The sequence below is a fragment of the Chaetodon auriga genome, chromosome 14, assembly GCF_051107435.1.
Source record: "Chaetodon auriga isolate fChaAug3 chromosome 14, fChaAug3.hap1, whole genome shotgun sequence".
Classification (NCBI taxonomy): domain Eukaryota; kingdom Metazoa; phylum Chordata; class Actinopteri; order Chaetodontiformes; family Chaetodontidae; genus Chaetodon; species Chaetodon auriga.
In genome coordinates this window covers 6,299,670-6,317,977 of record NC_135087.1, presented here as the reverse complement: position 1 = coordinate 6,317,977, position 18,308 = coordinate 6,299,670, and the positions used below count along the sequence as shown (strand labels likewise).

General features: G+C 44.5%; 1 protein-coding gene across 9 annotated transcripts in view; it reads right to left on the bottom strand.

Moving 5' to 3' along the window:
* Positions 1–18,308, bottom strand: part of syne1b (spectrin repeat containing, nuclear envelope 1b) — a 76,227-nt gene that overhangs the window by 11,527 nt on the left and 46,392 nt on the right. For all 9 annotated transcript variants that reach the window (XM_076748187.1, XM_076748195.1, XM_076748194.1 and 6 more), the window contains 49 exons: positions 18,144–18,288; positions 17,832–18,050; positions 17,462–17,730; positions 17,159–17,324; positions 16,878–17,033; positions 16,566–16,718; positions 16,276–16,458; positions 15,988–16,125; positions 15,593–15,778; positions 15,288–15,410; positions 14,977–15,159; positions 14,529–14,672; positions 14,009–14,197; positions 13,569–13,709; positions 13,106–13,219; positions 12,848–13,009; positions 12,533–12,727; positions 12,228–12,404; positions 11,051–11,242; positions 10,683–10,814; positions 10,278–10,378; positions 10,042–10,195; positions 9,836–9,964; positions 9,585–9,740; positions 9,134–9,343; positions 8,834–8,935; positions 8,620–8,739; positions 8,073–8,273; positions 7,753–7,926; positions 7,305–7,436; positions 7,019–7,215; positions 6,752–6,884; positions 6,197–6,379; positions 5,858–6,007; positions 5,283–5,459; positions 5,035–5,190; positions 4,792–4,947; positions 4,497–4,667; positions 4,143–4,276; positions 3,689–3,893; positions 3,336–3,518; positions 3,074–3,220; positions 2,807–2,961; positions 2,449–2,596; positions 2,250–2,344; positions 1,868–2,102; positions 1,418–1,612; positions 1,069–1,194; positions 786–941 (listed from right to left, as the gene is read on the bottom strand). In XM_076748187.1, the coding sequence (XP_076604302.1) occupies positions 786–941; positions 1,069–1,194; positions 1,418–1,612; positions 1,868–2,102; positions 2,250–2,344; positions 2,449–2,596; positions 2,807–2,961; positions 3,074–3,220; positions 3,336–3,518; positions 3,689–3,893; positions 4,143–4,276; positions 4,497–4,667; positions 4,792–4,947; positions 5,035–5,190; positions 5,283–5,459; positions 5,858–6,007; positions 6,197–6,379; positions 6,752–6,884; positions 7,019–7,215; positions 7,305–7,436; positions 7,753–7,926; positions 8,073–8,273; positions 8,620–8,739; positions 8,834–8,935; positions 9,134–9,343; positions 9,585–9,740; positions 9,836–9,964; positions 10,042–10,195; positions 10,278–10,378; positions 10,683–10,814; positions 11,051–11,242; positions 12,228–12,404; positions 12,533–12,727; positions 12,848–13,009; positions 13,106–13,219; positions 13,569–13,709; positions 14,009–14,197; positions 14,529–14,672; positions 14,977–15,159; positions 15,288–15,410; positions 15,593–15,778; positions 15,988–16,125; positions 16,276–16,458; positions 16,566–16,718; positions 16,878–17,033; positions 17,159–17,324; positions 17,462–17,730; positions 17,832–18,050; positions 18,144–18,288 (7,948 nt within the window). The remainder of the gene's footprint in view (positions 1–785; positions 942–1,068; positions 1,195–1,417; positions 1,613–1,867; positions 2,103–2,249; positions 2,345–2,448; positions 2,597–2,806; positions 2,962–3,073; positions 3,221–3,335; positions 3,519–3,688; positions 3,894–4,142; positions 4,277–4,496; positions 4,668–4,791; positions 4,948–5,034; positions 5,191–5,282; positions 5,460–5,857; positions 6,008–6,196; positions 6,380–6,751; positions 6,885–7,018; positions 7,216–7,304; positions 7,437–7,752; positions 7,927–8,072; positions 8,274–8,619; positions 8,740–8,833; positions 8,936–9,133; positions 9,344–9,584; positions 9,741–9,835; positions 9,965–10,041; positions 10,196–10,277; positions 10,379–10,682; positions 10,815–11,050; positions 11,243–12,227; positions 12,405–12,532; positions 12,728–12,847; positions 13,010–13,105; positions 13,220–13,568; positions 13,710–14,008; positions 14,198–14,528; positions 14,673–14,976; positions 15,160–15,287; positions 15,411–15,592; positions 15,779–15,987; positions 16,126–16,275; positions 16,459–16,565; positions 16,719–16,877; positions 17,034–17,158; positions 17,325–17,461; positions 17,731–17,831; positions 18,051–18,143; positions 18,289–18,308) is intronic.

The window sequence follows — 18,308 nt, the reverse complement described above, 5'->3', positions numbered from 1 at the left end:
AAGTACGTGTTAAACAAAAGTACATTCATGTCAAAAAGTCTCGAAAGGAAGCAGAGATCACAGAGATGACTGCACCATGACTGATACATTTGCATCAAGCAGCGAGTGTGTGCTTCTGTGTTTCCTGTGTGCACATTTTATCTGCCCTGCACAGGATGCAACCCTGAAAAAAATTACGACCTTGAGGTTTCAGTTTGCATGCAAAAGCAACTGAAGACAGTAAAGTTTCCTCTTTAAAATCTGAAGTGAAATGCCATTTTGAGTTACATTTAAGTAATCTGAGGAACATAAACACACATACTGCACTCTTGGTTTACACCTTTCTTTGTGCAAATCACTGTGTGAAAAAAAGAGGAAATGCTTTTGTTTTATCTTCTTACAATATGAACTAAAAGTCTTGCTATTAACATTCTCCCTCCATAAGATTCAGTTGCATCTCTAACACTCATTAGTCATATAAATATTCCATTTTTATCCAGATGATGGCATTTGATGATTGCTAACTGACATCATCCAGAGCAAAGTGTAACAGTCATTTGATTTTGCTTGACGCTAGCACCACCATTTGGTAACTCAAGAAACTGCAGGGACATGACCAGCATATCAGATAGTGACACCTATGAATGTTACAAATGTAGCATGGTTAATACTGTGTGATATGGGGCATGGGTATGAAGTAACTGTGCATAGTTTTACTTGAAAGATGCCCCCAGTAGCTGATCAGATAAGCAGTACTCAGTATATTCAGGCTGTGCATTCGTCTTTGTACAGGCAGAGCACTGTACCTGGTGGCAGATTTCGTCCCACTGACGATGCAGCAGCTCAATTCGCTCCTGCAGGACAGACAGGTCCTCAGCACTGATGTAGCAAGACAGGGACTCCCGCAGCACGGTCAGATGGGCCATATCCCCGGTCCAGCCATCAAATGTGTTCTCAAGGTCCTGTTGTCGAAACAAAAGTTATATCATTTTTACACACATTTTTACATTTTGCAGCCAGAATTTTTACACTTCTGAACAACAACATCAATAAATTTCTTAAAATATCACTGGAAAAAATGGCTGTTACCTTGCAGCGCATCTGCTCAGCTTGCAGATCCTCATGGTGATCAGGAAGAGGCTGAGAGAGCTGCCGTTTGAAGGCCCGAAGCTTTTCCAGTGATCCACCAATGCCTCTCTCACACCTCTCCCAGTCCTGTACATGACACAAACAGTGGTTGCAACTGCATCAGTACTGTATAACTTTCATTCCACGTTTAAACCAAAGGTAAAAGCTGGTTGTGCCTCTTGTTGGAAGTTTGAAAAAACAAAGGAAACCATTCAAACTTGCACTTGCAATGCAAAAATATTGATTCTCCTTTCACTGTCCCCTGAGGTTCCCTGCACTCAACAGGCTGCTGGCAATTTGTCTGGTTTACCTTTAACAAGGTGGCAAGCTCTTTCTTCTGTTCGTCCAGGCAGATGCTGGCATGTTTCCATCGCTCCTGGATCTCAGTAAGCTCTGCCTGCAGGGCCACCTCTGCCCGGCTATCAGCTGACAGGAGCAGTTGTCTGGCAGCCTCCACTGTCAGGATGTAGCTGCCCTGCTGGCGCTGCAGCACCTTTTCCTTAAGCTGAACCAGAACAAACAAACAGATACTATCATTCTTACTGATCAGGCTACAGATTTGTCTGTTTTACTTCAGTGCCTTCCAACTAGGCTTATTCCCTCTTTATTGATCAAGATTGTGATCTTTTTGCCAGGATCCACTGCATAATACGTCTTAGTCACCCTGACAAAGATCTGAAACATTAATCACTTTGGAGAGTATCTGTGCAGCACCATCTAAATCTGAGATGTGTACTCTGTAAGCTTTTACATTATGTACCTGGACAGCATCCAGCATGGAGCGGGCTTGTTGAAGAGGCACTGTAGTCCCTGCCTGAAGGGCCTCTGCAGGGTGGGAGACCTCCACCAGCCATCTGCGCAGCTTCTCCACCATTTCTCTGTAGCGCTGCCACTGGCGGATCAGACCGTCAATGATGCCACGCCTTTGTTGAGCACGCCGCACTACGCCCTGCCACTGGTTACTCAGGAGAGCCAACTTCAGGTTGAACTCATCTCTGCAGGAAGGAGACGCAACATAATTGTCAAAGGAGGACTTGTAACAGATTTGTTGTAAATAAAGAGGAGTGGATTTACTGTCGCTCAGTAATACTGTATAAGATATTAAATGATGCAATGACTAACACTTTGGAAACACTGTTTACCTGTCATCCACCTGACCCTGCTCTAACATCCTCTGTCCATCACTGATGATAGAGTGCAGGATCTGCTGCCGACTGAACATCTCAGCTTGGAATAACTGGAAGATAACATATTGGTGACAACATGTTAATGATTAATTATTTAAAAAAAAAAAAAAAAAAAAAAGCTGTTTCAGGTTTTTTACTTTAAACGGTCTCTGACCTCATGAGCTTTTTGCTGCTCCATCAAACTCTGATAGTTCCCAGAAATTTCCACAGCCAGATTCTCTTCTGTTTGGACCAGGAACTCCATCCATGTTTCACACTTTTCCAGGAAGGTCTGCTGCTGCAGCAGGAAGGACTGCAGTTTGCTGTAAGGAACCGAACAACAATTGAGCAAATAAAAGTCATTTGGAAGCTCATAAATTCTTCCCAGACCTTTACTGTACATCTGAGGTATTCTGACAATATTTGTCAGCTCTTCAGTTATTCAGTTAATTGAATCTTATTATTTATTGTCAAAAATGGATGTAGGCTTTTTGGGGCTTGCAGCCTTTTACCATATCTTTCTTGTATCATACCTGAATCTCTCTGTGGTCTGTGCTGAGGCTGTTGACCAGCTCCTGTTGAGGTTCTGCATGCGCTTGATCTCTGAATCGTTGAGAGGGAGCCGATAACCAAGCTCATTCAGACGCTCCAGCTCAGGAGCCATACTGCTGAATTTCAGCATGAGCCTCTGCAGACGGACAAGAGAGAAATGTTGCATTTTTTCAATTCCAGAACAATTATTTAAATTGACTATTTCAACTCACACAAACAGAAACAAAAAACAAACAGGACAAAAAGACCTTGAGCTCTTCCATGCGGTCTTGGATGACTGTGAGGTCGGTGGAGCCGTTGGGATCTTGCACCTTCAGAGCCTCCTCAGCTTCAACTATCCAGCTCCCCAATGAATCCAGCTGATCATTAAAGATCTCATAGTCTTGAACTCCAGTCTGGTGTGGAAGAGAAATGTCAGCGAGTGCGAAATTGATGATTCTGACCGGCTGACTGATTACGTCATTGGACAACTTGGAGTCAAATGTATCTGTCATAAACCTTTTTCTGTACCTGCAGAGTGGTGAGCTGTCTGGTAAGCGCCTGTTCCACAGCAGTCAGCCTTTGGGTGAGGGAGAGGTGATCTGACTGGATGGCAGATGCTGCTGATGTGTCCACCTGCTGTTTCAGCTGATCTCCAAGTTCATGGAGGACCTGCAGGGAGGCCTGCACTGGAGCTTGGGAGCGGAGCACCTCCTGAGACAAAGCACCCATAAAATTTAGAGTAGAGTGTAATTCTTATTTAACACTAGAAAAAAAAGGAAACCCTACATGGAAAAATCTATATGCATCAACTGGGAGGCAAACAGATGGGGACTTTTACAGGTAAAATGAGTCAACAGTGGCACAGCTGTGGCTTCACTCACACTGCATTCTTGGATCCAGTCGGACACCTCCTCGTCAGCGATGTCCTTGCTGCAGGCGAGCTTGAGGAGTTGGTCTGCTTTCTCCTCCTGCAGCTGGATGCTGCTGCAGCTCTGCTCATAAAGCTCCTTGTAGCGCTGCCAGAGCTGAAGCAGGGCTTTGCTGCTTCTCAGACGCTCCGCAATCTCCTCCAGCAAGCCCGTCCATCTGTGTGCAAATATGACATGGGTCAGTGTAAAGGATAAGGAACAGAATAAAAAAAACTAGTTTTCCTCCTATGCCTCCGACAACCAAGTCAAGTTGTAGTTTACATATTTGTCCAGACTCATATAATATGCACAGCGAAGACATTGAAGGAATTTAATAAAAGGTGTAATTTAGTCAAAATGGAAGTTATCATGAGATATATTTTGAACAAGCAAAATAATAATAAATACTAAAATATTAAAAGATTACCTTGCATTGACGTCCTTCAGGGCGTTGTTGAGAGAATCAGACACTGAAGGGTGACACTCCCTCAGCAGTTGGTGGGTCACAGCACCAAACTTCCTCAGACTGCTCTCCTGTTTCTCCAGTTCCTCTTGCAAATCCTTGACAGGTGGCAGAGAAATACAGGGCTTAATTCACCAATAAGGATGAACAGCGATTAAGATCAAATTTAGAAAAACTCCCCTGATGAAAAATATGAATGTCAACTCCATCACAGCAAGATTTCAGCGACACATATGGAAACAAATTTGTCTTGTCTTTGGATGACTGCAGGCCAGCTGACCGGTACAGTACATCGAATGCCTCTTCATCCAAACATACCTGCAGACTTTGCACCTGCAACTGCACAGCCTCCAGGGAGCCAGTGAGGAGGCGGAAACGAGATACAGAGTACCGTCCCTCCATCAGGTAGCCATTGATCTCTTCTGAAGCCCGCTTGTAGAGACTCCACTGATCCAGCACTGACTTCAGGCTGATGTTCAGTTGCCCTATCTTTAGAAGGTGGAATAAAGAACACACAGCGACATTCAGAAAGCTCCATGAGTAAAGACAGAGACGTGTAACCGAAGTACCACATCAAAAACAGAGTGAAAAGAGGGAAAAAAGGGGAGCTTACCAAGTGGTCCAGGTTAGCCCAGGTGTGATTGACACCCTGGAGCGTCTCCATGACAATAGCACAGGCCTCATCGGTCTTGTTCTGGACCAGGGCACAGCCCTGCTCTTCCACCCTCTCTAGTTCTTTCTCTTTTTCCTTCACCAGCTCTTCCATTTCCTAGTATTAATGGTTTTCACATGATACTAAGGCATGGACTGAAAGAGGTGTGATAATAACAGTGTTGGCACAGTAAGAGAAGCCTACCTTACAGTCTTTGAGAGCATTCTGCACAGATGTCAAATCCTCTATTCTGTGTTTTCTCTTTAACCTTTCTTCTTGAGTTGCCATCCAGGACTTCAGGGCCTGAACGCTGCTCTCATACTCCAACCACATCTCCAGAAGGTTCTCCAGGAACTGGATCTGCAAGCAATTTATACAAATTAAACTGTAACATCCTAATAACCAGTGGCTGTTATAGTCTCATTAATGGTTATCAGTGCCCATGGCTTCACCCTCTCATTGATGCGGCCCTGTAGGATCTGCCAGCGTCGGTTCATGGCTCCCAGTCGCTCAGCAAAGTCTGTTTTATCGCTGCGCTTGCTCTCCACATCCTGGCCACTGATCTGCAGCACTGACTGGTTGACAAAGTCCACAGTCAGCTGCTTACAGCTTAAATCTACTCTGAAGCCCTGAGTTGGAGGAAACAGCAGAAGATTCACAATTAAAACACCAGTCACAGACCATCAGTCATCATTGAATCACAGATTACATCAAAATAATCATCAGTAGTCCACATAAGAAAGAACATGTTTAAAGTAATAAAGAGACGTAACAGAGATCTTCCAGATTGTTACTTTAAACACCTGAAATCTGGACATCCACATGCTCTTGAATAGGTTGATCTGTACCTAGAGAAACACTCATATGTTTGCAGACCTCAAAAATAAAAACAAGCCTTTCACATCCTTAAATACATGCTAAAATGTTAATGTAGGTAGCTGTAACATAGTGTTCTTCTATCAACAATTAAACTGTAAACAAAGTCAAACATGCCATTAATAAAAAACATCTGTGAAAAGTACACCACCTTGTATTTTTGCAAGTAGTCCTGGATCACGTTTGATCCCACTGCACTCTTCAGGTTTTCTTCATCCTCCTCTATGACATTCTCCATCAATGATATCCAGTTAAACAGCTCAGAAATAGCATGACGGGAGGCCAACTTCTCCATTTGGATCTGAAAATAAATTACACCCATTAGACTAGCATATTAACACCGAGGAAGAAAAAACGCACATGCTGCCAGTTTGAGGGCAGCCCCGTGTGAAAACTCGTACTTCACTGTACGAGTGAAGCAGCAGAAAGGAGTAATCCTATTTGACCTGCAGCAGCTAAGCCTGTCCAGTCGGACCGCGTGTGACGATACCTGATGCAGCTTCTCCTGGACCACTGGGATGCGTGTGAGCAGCTCAGTCCACTGAGAGTCAATGCGTGCAAGGTCAGACCGCAGGACCACCGTGTCCACTTTCTTCAGACGCAGCAGCTGGTTGCCCTCGGTTGCCACTGAGTTCTTCAGGCTGGACTTGCCTTCAACTTCCTTTGAAAACTCCTGAGATGGACAGTGACAGGAATCATGAGCTGGTATGCAATCAAAGGTGTACTTAATGACCATACTGTATACGGAGCCGTTTAGAGATGACAGCGTTTACTGCTACTACATCCAAACTGCTACTAACACTGTAATAATTACAAGAAATATAATTCCCACTAATAATTATACATTATCTAACAAATGCAGAAGAATAAAGTACCAACAGGGAATGATAAGTGTAACTAAACTGGATGGGTTATCACCACTTCACCAGTGGAGCGTGTTGTCTGTATAAATGTCTACTAGTTGTAGTGCTGTAGCTGGTGAAGAGCCTGAATCTAGATCAATGCAGGTACAAAAAGCAAAAGAAAACTAAATCTGTGGCCTCACAAGGAAAGCAGAGAGATGGTCTCTGACGGTCTCCAGCTCCTGTGGCACTAAAACCGCCTGCGTATTCCAGAACTCCAGACGCTCCAGGGCAGACTGCAGCCATTGGCTGAGGTCTGCGCACTCCCTCTGATACCTGGAGGAAAACCACGATTCAATCAATGAGCAATGTCATGCAATGAGTTCAGAAATCACGTGCCAATCAGCATTCCTAAGGGATGTATTCCTTTTCATGCCTAAAAACACTTCTGATTCTGATGTGTTTCAGACCTGGTCCAGTGTTTCAGGATGGCCTCCAGCCGCTGTAGTTCCTTGTTGACCTTGCTGGTGTTGTTGAGCCAGTGTTCCCCGAGCAGCGCGAGTTGATTCTCCAGCGCAGGACAGCACACTGACAGCAAGAGGTGTTTGCCCTCATCCAGCACCTGGTACAGCTTGTGCTGGTGCTCCGTCAGCCTCCCCTTCAGACCCTTTACAGAGAATGAAAGCAGTGAAAACAAGAAGGCTATTTAGGATTTTTATGCCAAATCCTAAATTCTGCAATGATGTCGCTTTTTACCTGATACAGTGAGATTCTGTCCATGAGCCTTTCTTCAGTCTCTTCCACCAGGCCAACGGTGGGGATACTTCCTTCAACTGCCTCCAACTGGCGGTTCAGACTCTGGTAATCCTGCACCAAGCGGCACCAAGTCTGATAAAAAGAACACATAGAACATTTGGGACTGAAAACAGCTGATAAGTACCGTAACTTAGATGAAGACGGCAATACATAACAATTCTCTAACAATTTCATGACAAATACAACTATTACTTTCTTGATCCAATATTTGTTAAAAACATGTATTTCCAATACAGTTAAATCACCAAAAATCTTTTTGGACCAACTTCTTGTCTGGACAGGAAAAATACATGATTCAAATAATGGCATTGTCATATGTCCTATGACTGTATCGGTACGCTTTCAAAAGAAAAATAAAGGCTAGCACAAACAGCACTTCCTCTCTCACCTCCAGGATACACTCCAGCTCAACTCCTTTACTGTGTGCCTCTTTGAGGACACTCTGAGCCTCAGCCAGTGTCTCCTCCAGGGCCTGACTCTCTTTGGGAAGCATCAGACCGCTGATTTTTCTGAAGTACGTTTCTGTTAGAATCATATGGGACTCCAGACCCTGGAAGAACTCCTAGAAGACACAATCAGACACACAAATGCACCACAGAGCATTTACTTCTCTCCAGCATTGCTAGCTTTGTGTTTAATGTTTCAAGCTGCTGATTATGAATATTCCTTAAGCCTTTCTAGCTTACTAGAGCTCTAAAATGACCAAACCTTATGTTTGTCCAGGTGGTTCTGGACCTCCTCCACAGAGCTGGCGATGATCCTCTGATCGGCAGCCATCTTGTCTTTAGCTGTGTCCACCAGGTCAGTGAGGTCCTGCAGAGCTCGCTCATACTGCTCCTTCAGCGCCATGTTCTGGTTCAGCCCACTGCGCCGGGAACCCACCGTCATCACCAGCTCCTCGTAGGAATCCTGAAAACACCCATGAAGAACATGTTGTTTTCATTTCAAAGAATTACATACAGTATAGACAAAGTCCTCATTGGCTTTAATAATGTCATGTAATGATAAAATAATAATGTAACCACACAAACCTCAACCTGGTGTCATGTTTGTTCTGCTGAGTTTTTCCAAATTCTACTTGCACAAACCAGAACAATTTTTAAAAATACGTCCTCTAAATGTATTGATTCATTAGAGGTTTATGACCTTTATCCATTTTTACTTATATTAATTTAAGTAAAACCTACACTGAGCAGCTTTTACTACGTGGGATTCAGGCTGAGCATCTTTCATGGACAGCAGTCAGTGATGTTACCTGGAGCTTGAGTATTTTGTTTGTTGATATCTGATCTGCCTGCAGTGCTGCTCCTCTGGCTTTGAGCTCAGTAATCCTCTGTTCAAAGTCTTTCAGGCTCTCTTCTGCACTGGCAATGACCTGAGAGAAAGGACGACGTTCACGATCACTTTTTGTTCTGTGGAAGCTTTGATGGCCGTGTGTGCACACATGTCTGTGCCAAAGCCTGCATTACCTCCAGTTGTTTGGAGGCTGGTCGATCCATGGCTCCGGCTAAGGCCTGTAGGATCTGGCACTTGGTCTCAATAAAAGCAGTTTGGAGGAGTTGTAACTCAGTCTGTATCAGATGAAAGACAATTCATAGAACATAAATTAAGGTGTGTGTAAATAAACATGACTTAATACAACAAGAAGAAACATTTCTGGAACAGTTATTACATCTGCAAATGGGATTGTACTAGTCAGCGTCTTAGCTTTATAGTGGTCATTCATCAAGAAAATAAAATATGAAACACCTTTGAAAAATCAAGCAAACCTGGTAGGCTGTGAGCTCATGGGCTCTGGTCCTCATGTGGTCACAGCGTTGCCCCAGAGCACAACCCAGAGCTCCTAATCTCTCTCTCAGGCAGTCAAGGTTGTCCTCTAGCAGCGCTCGGTCCTCTTGTCTTAACCCTGAAGACCCAGCGAGCAGAGCCAGGCTGAGCTTCACGTCCTCTGTGACATGCCTCACATCGTTCTCTAAGGTCTGGAGGAAGAGTACAGGACAGTTGGAAAGATTTAAAAGAATAGTCAGCTGCAGGATGAGAAAATCACATCCAGAGCGCAGATAAACTGCAACTTTGATCGTTGATTTTAGATCATATCGTGAATCAGTAACAGTCAACATGTGTAGACCGAGTATTTTCAACTGATGGCTATGAGAAATACCAGGCTCATATGATTTGCTAGTTTAAACCTTTTGCAATAATTGAAGAAGCTGACTGTACCTCTTGCTTTTGCAGCTGCGTCTCTGCGTTTTCAGCCAGCAGCACTGAGCCAGAGAAGACATTGTTCTCTACGCCATCCAGCCAGGAGGAGGTGGATGACACAGCTGCGTAGAGCTGCTGTTCCATCTGCGGCATCTGTGTCTCACCACCACCGGGCTATGTGCACGCAAGGGTGTCGCAAATTTCACGTTAGTCTAATGCTGCAATGTAATGGGTTAAAATGTACGATAATGTTATAGAAATGGTAAAACCTGAGTGGTCATGTCCTCTATTGTTTGTCTGAAGTTGTCATACAGAGTCTTCAGGGAGGATTTGTCAGCCTGCGTTTCTCCTTTAAACAGCGATCCAGCCGTGCTCACACGAGAAGCTCTGGAATATACCTGTGAAAAAACAACCATTACCAACTGTCTCTGTTTTAAACAGGGCCAACACACTTATAATACAAAAAGGTTCGTACGGGCTGTTTGTGGTCCTGCTCCAGGGTTTTCTGAAGGAGCTGCAGTTTAGTTTTGAGCTCTAGTCTCAGGCTCTCCCATCGCTGCCTCATCTGCTCTCGAGCAGCCTGAGATTCCCTCTCAACCAAAGCTGCTGGTGAAAACGGCTCTGTTGTACTGCACGGAGACAGAAACATGAATCAATTAATGTTCCATGTATATATATCTGAATATATGTATATAATAGTATGTAAAATACCTGGCACTGCTGGGTGAGGCCTGCTGGATGAGGATCTCCTCCCCCCTACTAGCAACCGACTGGAGCAACTTCTTCTGTTCTGCCAGCTGCTCCTCTAGCTCCTGAAAAGCAAACAAGCAAAAGAGTTGGATTACACTTTGTATGATATGATTCATCTTTTAACACAGATGTCAAAGGTAAGAAAGGCATTTTTATTATTTTATTTTTCAACAGTTTAATAGTAAGTAGTAAACTTTTTTGATGCAACAGTGCTGTACTATGTGATAGTTAAAAAATTAAAAACAAATAATATTTCCATTTTAGTATCAGTCAGCCTGGTGCTACACAGTACATTTCACTGAAGACTAGCAGTACTAGCAGCACAAGTACTAAAACAAGGATAGAAAAAAGCATATGAAAATGTACCCTCTGGCTCTGCAGGCTGTCCTGGTGTTGTTGGGAACGTGTGGTCCGGGCCTGGGCCAGCCAGTCCTGCACACTGGGACTTTGAGAGAGGCTGGACTCTGACTCACTGTCCTCCTGCTCCTGCAGAGAGCCCTGCAGGACCACACAATGTATCATAAAACATTTATCAACTGCTTAATGTATTATTGTGCAAGTCCTGATCTTCATGGTGCAGTTAGAAAGAAAACCTCAAATGTGATGTTGGAAAATTATTGTATCTACATTGTGAGGTTCCACAGTGGAAGCTGACCCCAGTATCATTTGGTATTGTGAAAAGTTCTGCATCACATGTACACGCATTAGTATATGTCAACATTTAAAGCATGTACCTGGATGTTAATCTGCTTGTCTTGTAGCATCCTCTGCAGCTCCAAAAGGCCGCCCTTCAACGTGCGTAACTTCCTAGCCAGCTGCTCGGCTTCCTCTCTCGTCTCTGTCCGGCCTTCCAGCAGCAGGTTCTCACTGTGCATGGACAGCTCTGACAGGGCCAGCACCTTCTCTTCGATCTCCAGCAGCATGTTCTGCAGTAGCAGGAGGAGAGAAGCCAGCTCAAACATGGTGTCTCACCACCGACACCAACAGACCCTCCAGACAAACAGGGGGCCAGGGTCTGGCTGAACCCCCTACACCAGCAGCTTTCTCAAGGCACAAGACAGGGAGAGCTCTCCCTCTGCTGTCATCCTTGGCCCACCTCTCCCACCTCGCCTCCTGCGCAACATACCGCTAATCCTTCATGCTCCATGCTCTGCAGCATACATGCTCACACTCCAATTCAAAAGTAGTTCTCCTGAGCAGAACACCATCCTAGGTCCAGACCAGTTAACCATGCCCATCAGTGAATGCTGTTCCAGTGGTTGAATAAACATTTATTTTCCAATGGTATTGCCGCAACTCTACGACCGATAGTTTCAGCAGGTTATTTTAAGGCAGAGAGTAACTCTCCCTCCCTTCCGCCTCACCCTCACTGTTCTCTAGGATTCCCCTACTTGGATATCCTAGCAGATTTGTCACCAACGCCAATCCCAGCACAGGGATTTATTAAGCGTCTGAAAGCCACAACCCCTGACTACTCCGCCCTACGCTGCTAACAGGCCTCTGTCACACAGAGCCATCTGCATAATCTGCTTAAGACTGGTGCTACAGTCGCTTAGGAGCCCAGCCATCTGAATGCCCCTCTAACTCCACTAATGCTCTTGTTTACCAACTGGGAGGTTTCTGCGCCCCTGGGATGATCCACATGTGATAAGGGAAACTAAATATAATATAAGTATAAGACGGATGTAAGTAATCCACTGGCAATTTGCATTAGGGTGCTGACCTGAGACAATGGCCCAACACCTAGAAAACAGTACTGCAGTACACAGTACTGTCATTCCTGCTATGACATGTTATGAAGCAATCTCATATTTATAAATTAATTTATATTATAATATATAATTAAGTTAGAATTCAAAGTTAATATGTTTGCATGCATTGCTGTGAATGGACAGCAGGGGGAGCTCTTACCTGACATTCAGCAAGCTGATCCTCCATATCTGTCTCCTCTGGAGGTTTGGGTTCAAGGATGGAGGTTACAGCACCGCGCATTCTGACCAACCATTGGTCCAGGTCATCTGCCCGGGCGTGATAGAGCTGTATGGCCTGTTCCTGACGCTGACCCTCCAGACGGTCGCTAACACGCTCCTGGAGCAGAGCACAGCACATTTTACATGCCAATTTAGTAATACAGTAGTGAAATAATTTCTCCAATAAAGCTCAACTATTACCTATTACAAATAGTAACGCACTTTCACAATCTTCAGAAAAACTACCTCCAATAGCTGCTGCTTCCCTGTGGCCTTCATGTGGATGGTGGCCATCCTCTCAGCTAACACAGCGAGGGAGGACTGCATGGCCAGCTGGTCAGCCATGTCTGAGTCCACGGCATTCGAGGCCAGGTCCTCTGTGAAGCTCATCTGAAGCCTGTTTATATCTTCCTGCACACTCTGAATCTCTTCAATCAGACCCTGAAGTGGGAAACAGTGTTACAGGTTTTGCATACTACATATACATACTCCCTACTGTCAATGCAAAAGCTCTATCTAGATCAAACTATGTAAGAATTTTATTGCACTGTAATGACTCACCTCATGTGCCTTAATGTGGCTATCTGGGCTTTTATCTGCTTCCACAGGCTCACTGAGTTTGGCCTCCAGAGCCTCCATTTTAGAAGAGATGGACTGGAGCGAACCCTGGTAATGCTGTTGCTTTTCCAAGGCTTCATACAGAGACCTCTGCTTCTCACTGATCTGTTGGAGGACCCGTTGGACAATGCAAAAGTGATTAGCCTGAAGACATTGAAAGTCAGTAAACCACCAAGCTTACGTCTTGCATTGATCACATACCACATTCTTTAATGTCTCCCATGAGCGTTGCAAGTCATCTAAGTTGGCCACAGACTCAAATGTCGGGTCATATAACTCTTGAATAGGAGCTCTTGTGAGGGTTCCTCTTCCCATCTAAGAAAACATTTAAACAGCAGCATCAAAAGTTAAGACAAATTAGTTATGAAACAGATGGCAAAACAGATAGAAAGACTTCTATAAAGCCCATAATTCATTGTTAGGCATGATGAGCTTGCGGGTGCCGGCGGAGAATAGATGTGGATTAATGTTTCCCTTGGTTTGCTTTTGCCTTCTTCATTTATTAATTGCACTGAGATGTTTTTATAACTAGACAGTTAACAAAAGAAAGATAACAGAAAAATTTGAGAAATATTATGGAAAAAGAAAGTTCATGGACCAAAAAGAAGTATGCGCAACATCAGTGGGAGAAAAAGTCATCAAGAGGAAGAGAGAAGGTAGATACCTTGGTTACAGTGACTTCAGTGTGACTGATGGGAGAAGGAGAGCGACATACAGGAGGAGAAGAGACCTCACTGTTAGTGCCCTCCTCCCCAGACTCCTCAGTTACAGGAGACAGGAGGGTGTGACAGCGGCCAGCCGTCATCTGACACGCCATGCAAGAAACATTAACAGAAGAGCAGACATGCAAGGTGGATTGGGAAAGATTAATCATAGTCTATGTGTTTTTAGATAAAAGTGGCAGAATGCACTTTACAAACACATATCTTTGAATGAAAGCAGGCTAAAAGATTTAATTAGTAAAATGAAAGGCATAAAACTCTTTAAGCTAAAGCCAAACAGCAGAATGAGTCAACAGCTTTATTAATTAGGCAGTGCCATCACCAACAATGCCAACACCTTCATCAGCAACACTATGTTATGTGGTATATTATGTTCTCTTACCATGACAGCTTGTGCTGAAGATTTCTTGGACTTCTCCTCATCCATGTCGTGCAGCCCCTCTGGCAGTCCCTCCACATCGCTCACTGTCAGCAGCATGGTGGCATGCTTGGCTTTCACTGCCAGCATCTTGCATTTTGAGTTTAGGGAGGCGATCTGCTCTTGGTAGCCTTTGATCTTCTGGGCCAGTTCCTATTAAAAGATACAAAATTTGCCACATATTATGCAGTGATGAGGAAATTTCACCTATGACACTGCGGTGCAAATAAGCAGAAACGAGGACTGCCTTGAATTAGTTGAATAAATACAGATGTTGGCAAAAGGGACCTCGATTTGATGCCTCACCCTTTCTGTGTTCAATTCACATGTTAAGCTGTTGTATATGTGGGTTTTATCAAAATTTGTAAACACATGCAAGCATGTCACACTTTATTATTTATGCCTGTATTACGCTGATGACCTGTCCAGTTTTTCTCTCCTGAGTAGGACAGGTAGGTTAAGTGAGTGAGTTAATGTAATGTACTTCATGGTGAAGGATCTGGGCCTGCAGCTCCTGGATGTTGTTTGTGGGGATCGGTCGGTCCTGAATGACACGGTGTGCTTCCTCTATCAGCCCCTGGAGGTCTCTCACTTCCTGTTCATATTGCTCGTACTGCACCACTGCCTCCTGGTTAAAAACACATGAAACTTGGTTGGTTACTGTCAGATGAACAGTTGAAAGCTCCAAAGTGTTTTTTCAGAATTCAAAAAGAGTACATTTCTCAAAATATCGGTATAAGAAATTTGTGTCACCAGACATTCACATGAAACATTTTGTGTATTGTTGAAGCTTGTTTACTCAGCAGCATTGTCACTCAAGCTGCTAGCCATGGCTTTTTGTACAGAAACCCTGCACTGCATTTTGTGTCACGATGCAGGATTGATAGCAGTATGATGTTACTGTGCTGTAGCAATAGTGCCCCCTACTGTACCTGTAGGATGTTGCATTGCTGAATGGCCACGTGCTGCAACTGACTGGCTTCTTGCTGCAGACGCAGTGCCGTGCGACAGATGGCAAGGTTGGGCATCACCTCCTCTGGGACCTGCAGAGCACTCTGACACAGCTGCACTGCCTGCACCTGCTGCTTGAAGCTCTCCATATCTGCCAACAGACGCTGCAAAAACAGAGAAAGTTTATATGGTGTGAAACTGTTAACGAGCTACAATGTGCAAAGTAAGCATGCATGGTGCTTTTATGACAAATAACAGCTCATCATGGATTATTTTAATGTGGTGTGGTAACCTGTCTCTGAGCCAGCTGTTCTTTGAGGCTCTGGCGTGCCAACTCTGGTGAGGTCAGCGTGGCTTGGACCTGCTCCAGCGCAACATGTAGGGACTTAACTTCATACTCCAGGGCTTCCATACTCTGAGGAAATATCGAGCGTGAGTCAATTATACAGTACATTTAGCACAAGGTATGAACTACAAGTTGTACTAGTATCCCTCCAGGGAAATTCAACTGGTCAAACATAATAAATCAGGAAAATAAGGTCATTCATGAATGTTTCAAAGAAGTCAAATAGAAGAGAAATCTTTTTTCCTCTGTACCTTATTTGCATCCTCCAGGCTTTGCAGCCGTATCTTGATACTTTGCTGAAGCTCCTCGGTGTGTCGGCTGAGTTCACAAACCTGCTGGCTCATAGACTCGACCTGCAGCACCTCAGACAGAAGCTCCACTTTCTCTGCCATTGATTCCAGGTCTCCATGGAGCTCCCGAGACTCACGAAGGACAGCCTAAGTACAGGGCAACGAGGCAGTGAATGAACGGCATTGTATTATGGTCGCCTGATTGAAAGAGACAGTTGAGGCCCTGCAACATGTGCCTTTCCTGAAATGTGGAGGATGGTAGAGACCCCAATAACTACTTCTTCAAAAGCTAAAATGTCAGGAGCTGAACATCACAATTCAGTCTCTGAGGATGCCTGTCCGGACCCCAAACTCACCTGGTACATTCGTATCTGCTCCTGCAGATGAACAGAGGAGTTCCAGATGATGTTTGCCCTCAATAGGCTTTTGGCTTTCTCCGACCACCTCACAATGAAGTCCAGCATCTCATTATACTCATCTAAATAGCAGACAGCCTGAGGAGCAAAGATAAGAGGGGGGCCAAATAGTTAAAGCACAAAACAAGCAAAGTATGCTTACCTACGTAACTGTGTTACAATTTATGAATGTTGTAGCAGAAAATAACATTTGTATGAGCTATGTGTCGGAGACCTGAAAAAGCTAACCTTTTTGAGCCAGTTGTTCCTACAGTCCGCCAGCCGTGTTGTGTGGTGATGCATCTCTGATAGCTTGCTGATGGCGTCACCAAGCTGTTTAGCCAGCAGGGGGTTTCTGCGGCCAAACTCTTGCACAGCAGCATCCAGTTCTGAGAGCGTGCGACCACAGCAGTCCAAGTCGTCAGCCAGGCTCTGAGAGAAAGATGAATCATTTTATATCCCGACAACATCTGATTGTTTTGAATGATAGTAAAACCATGCATTCACAGTAAGACGGAGCAAAAAACAAGCTGACCCACCTTGACCTCTTCTTTGGCATGATCAACATCTGGAGATTTTTCCTTGAATTTAGCAGAGATTGCTTTGAGTTTCTCAGATATGCCATGGATCCTGGAGCTGAAGTCCTCTTTAATTTCTCTGGTTTTCTGAATTTCTCTCTCTTTTGAAAGAACCTAGAAAACATGTTAACAGATCATGCATGACTAAGTTCTTTTAATACTGTGGGTGTTCCCTTGTGGAATTGATAAATGCAAACAATTGAGATAATATCAAATTTAAAGAGGCCCATTAAGGTCTCATTTACACTGAAAGCTTTTTAAATGGCACAATACCTGATCCTCAATGGCACCCAATGCGAGTGAGACCTCAGCCAGCTGCATGGAGATTTCAGAGGGAAGTATCGTGTAGAGGTCCAGGTACTTGCTCTGTTGCTGCTCTGCTAACTTATCCACATTCTGACGATAAGTGATCACTTCTCCATGTACAACCTGTAAGCGACACATGCAGGCCACACGCAACCTTTCTCAGAAAAGGTAATATTCAAATAGCAATGTCAGGGAGATGACTGCAAAACCACAAAGATGATATTTCTATTTATACACGTGAGATATACCTCAAGCTCCTGCAGCAGAGAATCAATGTCTGGAGTGGGATTGAGAAGAAGCTCCCTGGTCTCCTGAATCCAGGCTTTTACAACACTGAGTTCCTTCTCCACTTCCTCTCTGTCCCTCAGTTCCTGAGCTGCTTGAGCCCGCTTGGTCTTGGACTGTGTCAGGAGGCTGGGGGCAAAGTGAAAAATGGCTCTATTGAAATTCTGATTCTTATGAATTTATTTACTAGTATATCCATTAAAACAATGCCACTGACTGGATGTTATTTAAAATGCAACAGCCTTGCAGGTTTATCAGCCCACTACCTTTCCATTTGGTCTTGTACAGCTCTGATCTCCTTCAGGCTGGGCAGCTCATACTGCTCATTTGTTGGTGAAGGCACTTCCACGTCGTGTAGCAGGCTGAGAGCATACTGGCGCAGCAGCATGAGGGAGGAAAGCTCTCTCTCCAAGTCTTGGCTCAGCACGTCATGCTGGTCCAATAGAGACTGCAGGGTGGCTTTGGAAGCCTTCTCCACGGCACTGTCGGGGAAGCGACTTTGGAACTCATCCGAGACTGCTCTCACCTTCACCATCTGCACAAATGATCAGGAAAGCTCAGCTGATAGTAAAAAAAAATATATATATATATGTTCATTATAAAATACATGTTTTCCTCCATTGCCTGTCTGTGTACCTTCTCTCTAAACGTCCTCCATTCCTGTGCTGTGTCCTCAAGCACTCTCTCCTGTCCCCGCGCCACGCTTCGTAGTCGTGTCCAGCGCTGCCACACGGTGGTCATCGAGCGACTGATGGTGGCCTTGCTGGCGTCACTCCCCACCAGCTCCAGCTGGGCCGCTTGCTCCTCTAAACCGCTCAGCTTCTCTTGGAAGCCATTCACCAGCGATACAAGGGACTGAAAAAGACAGTAATAAACTCAGTGCATAACATTCATAAAAGCAAAACCCATTTTTTATAAGGAAAATGACTTTGTTTTGGTCTCTCATACCCGATGGCTGCATAGCTTATCTTCGGCCTCCTGGCCTGTGGCTGCCTTTGCTGTGGAAAATTCAGTCAGCTTCTTCTCAGCCTCGTTCATGATCTCAATGACAGTCTGCCTTGCCTCCTGGTATGACTTCCACTGAGCCACACAGCTAAGAAATACAAAATATAT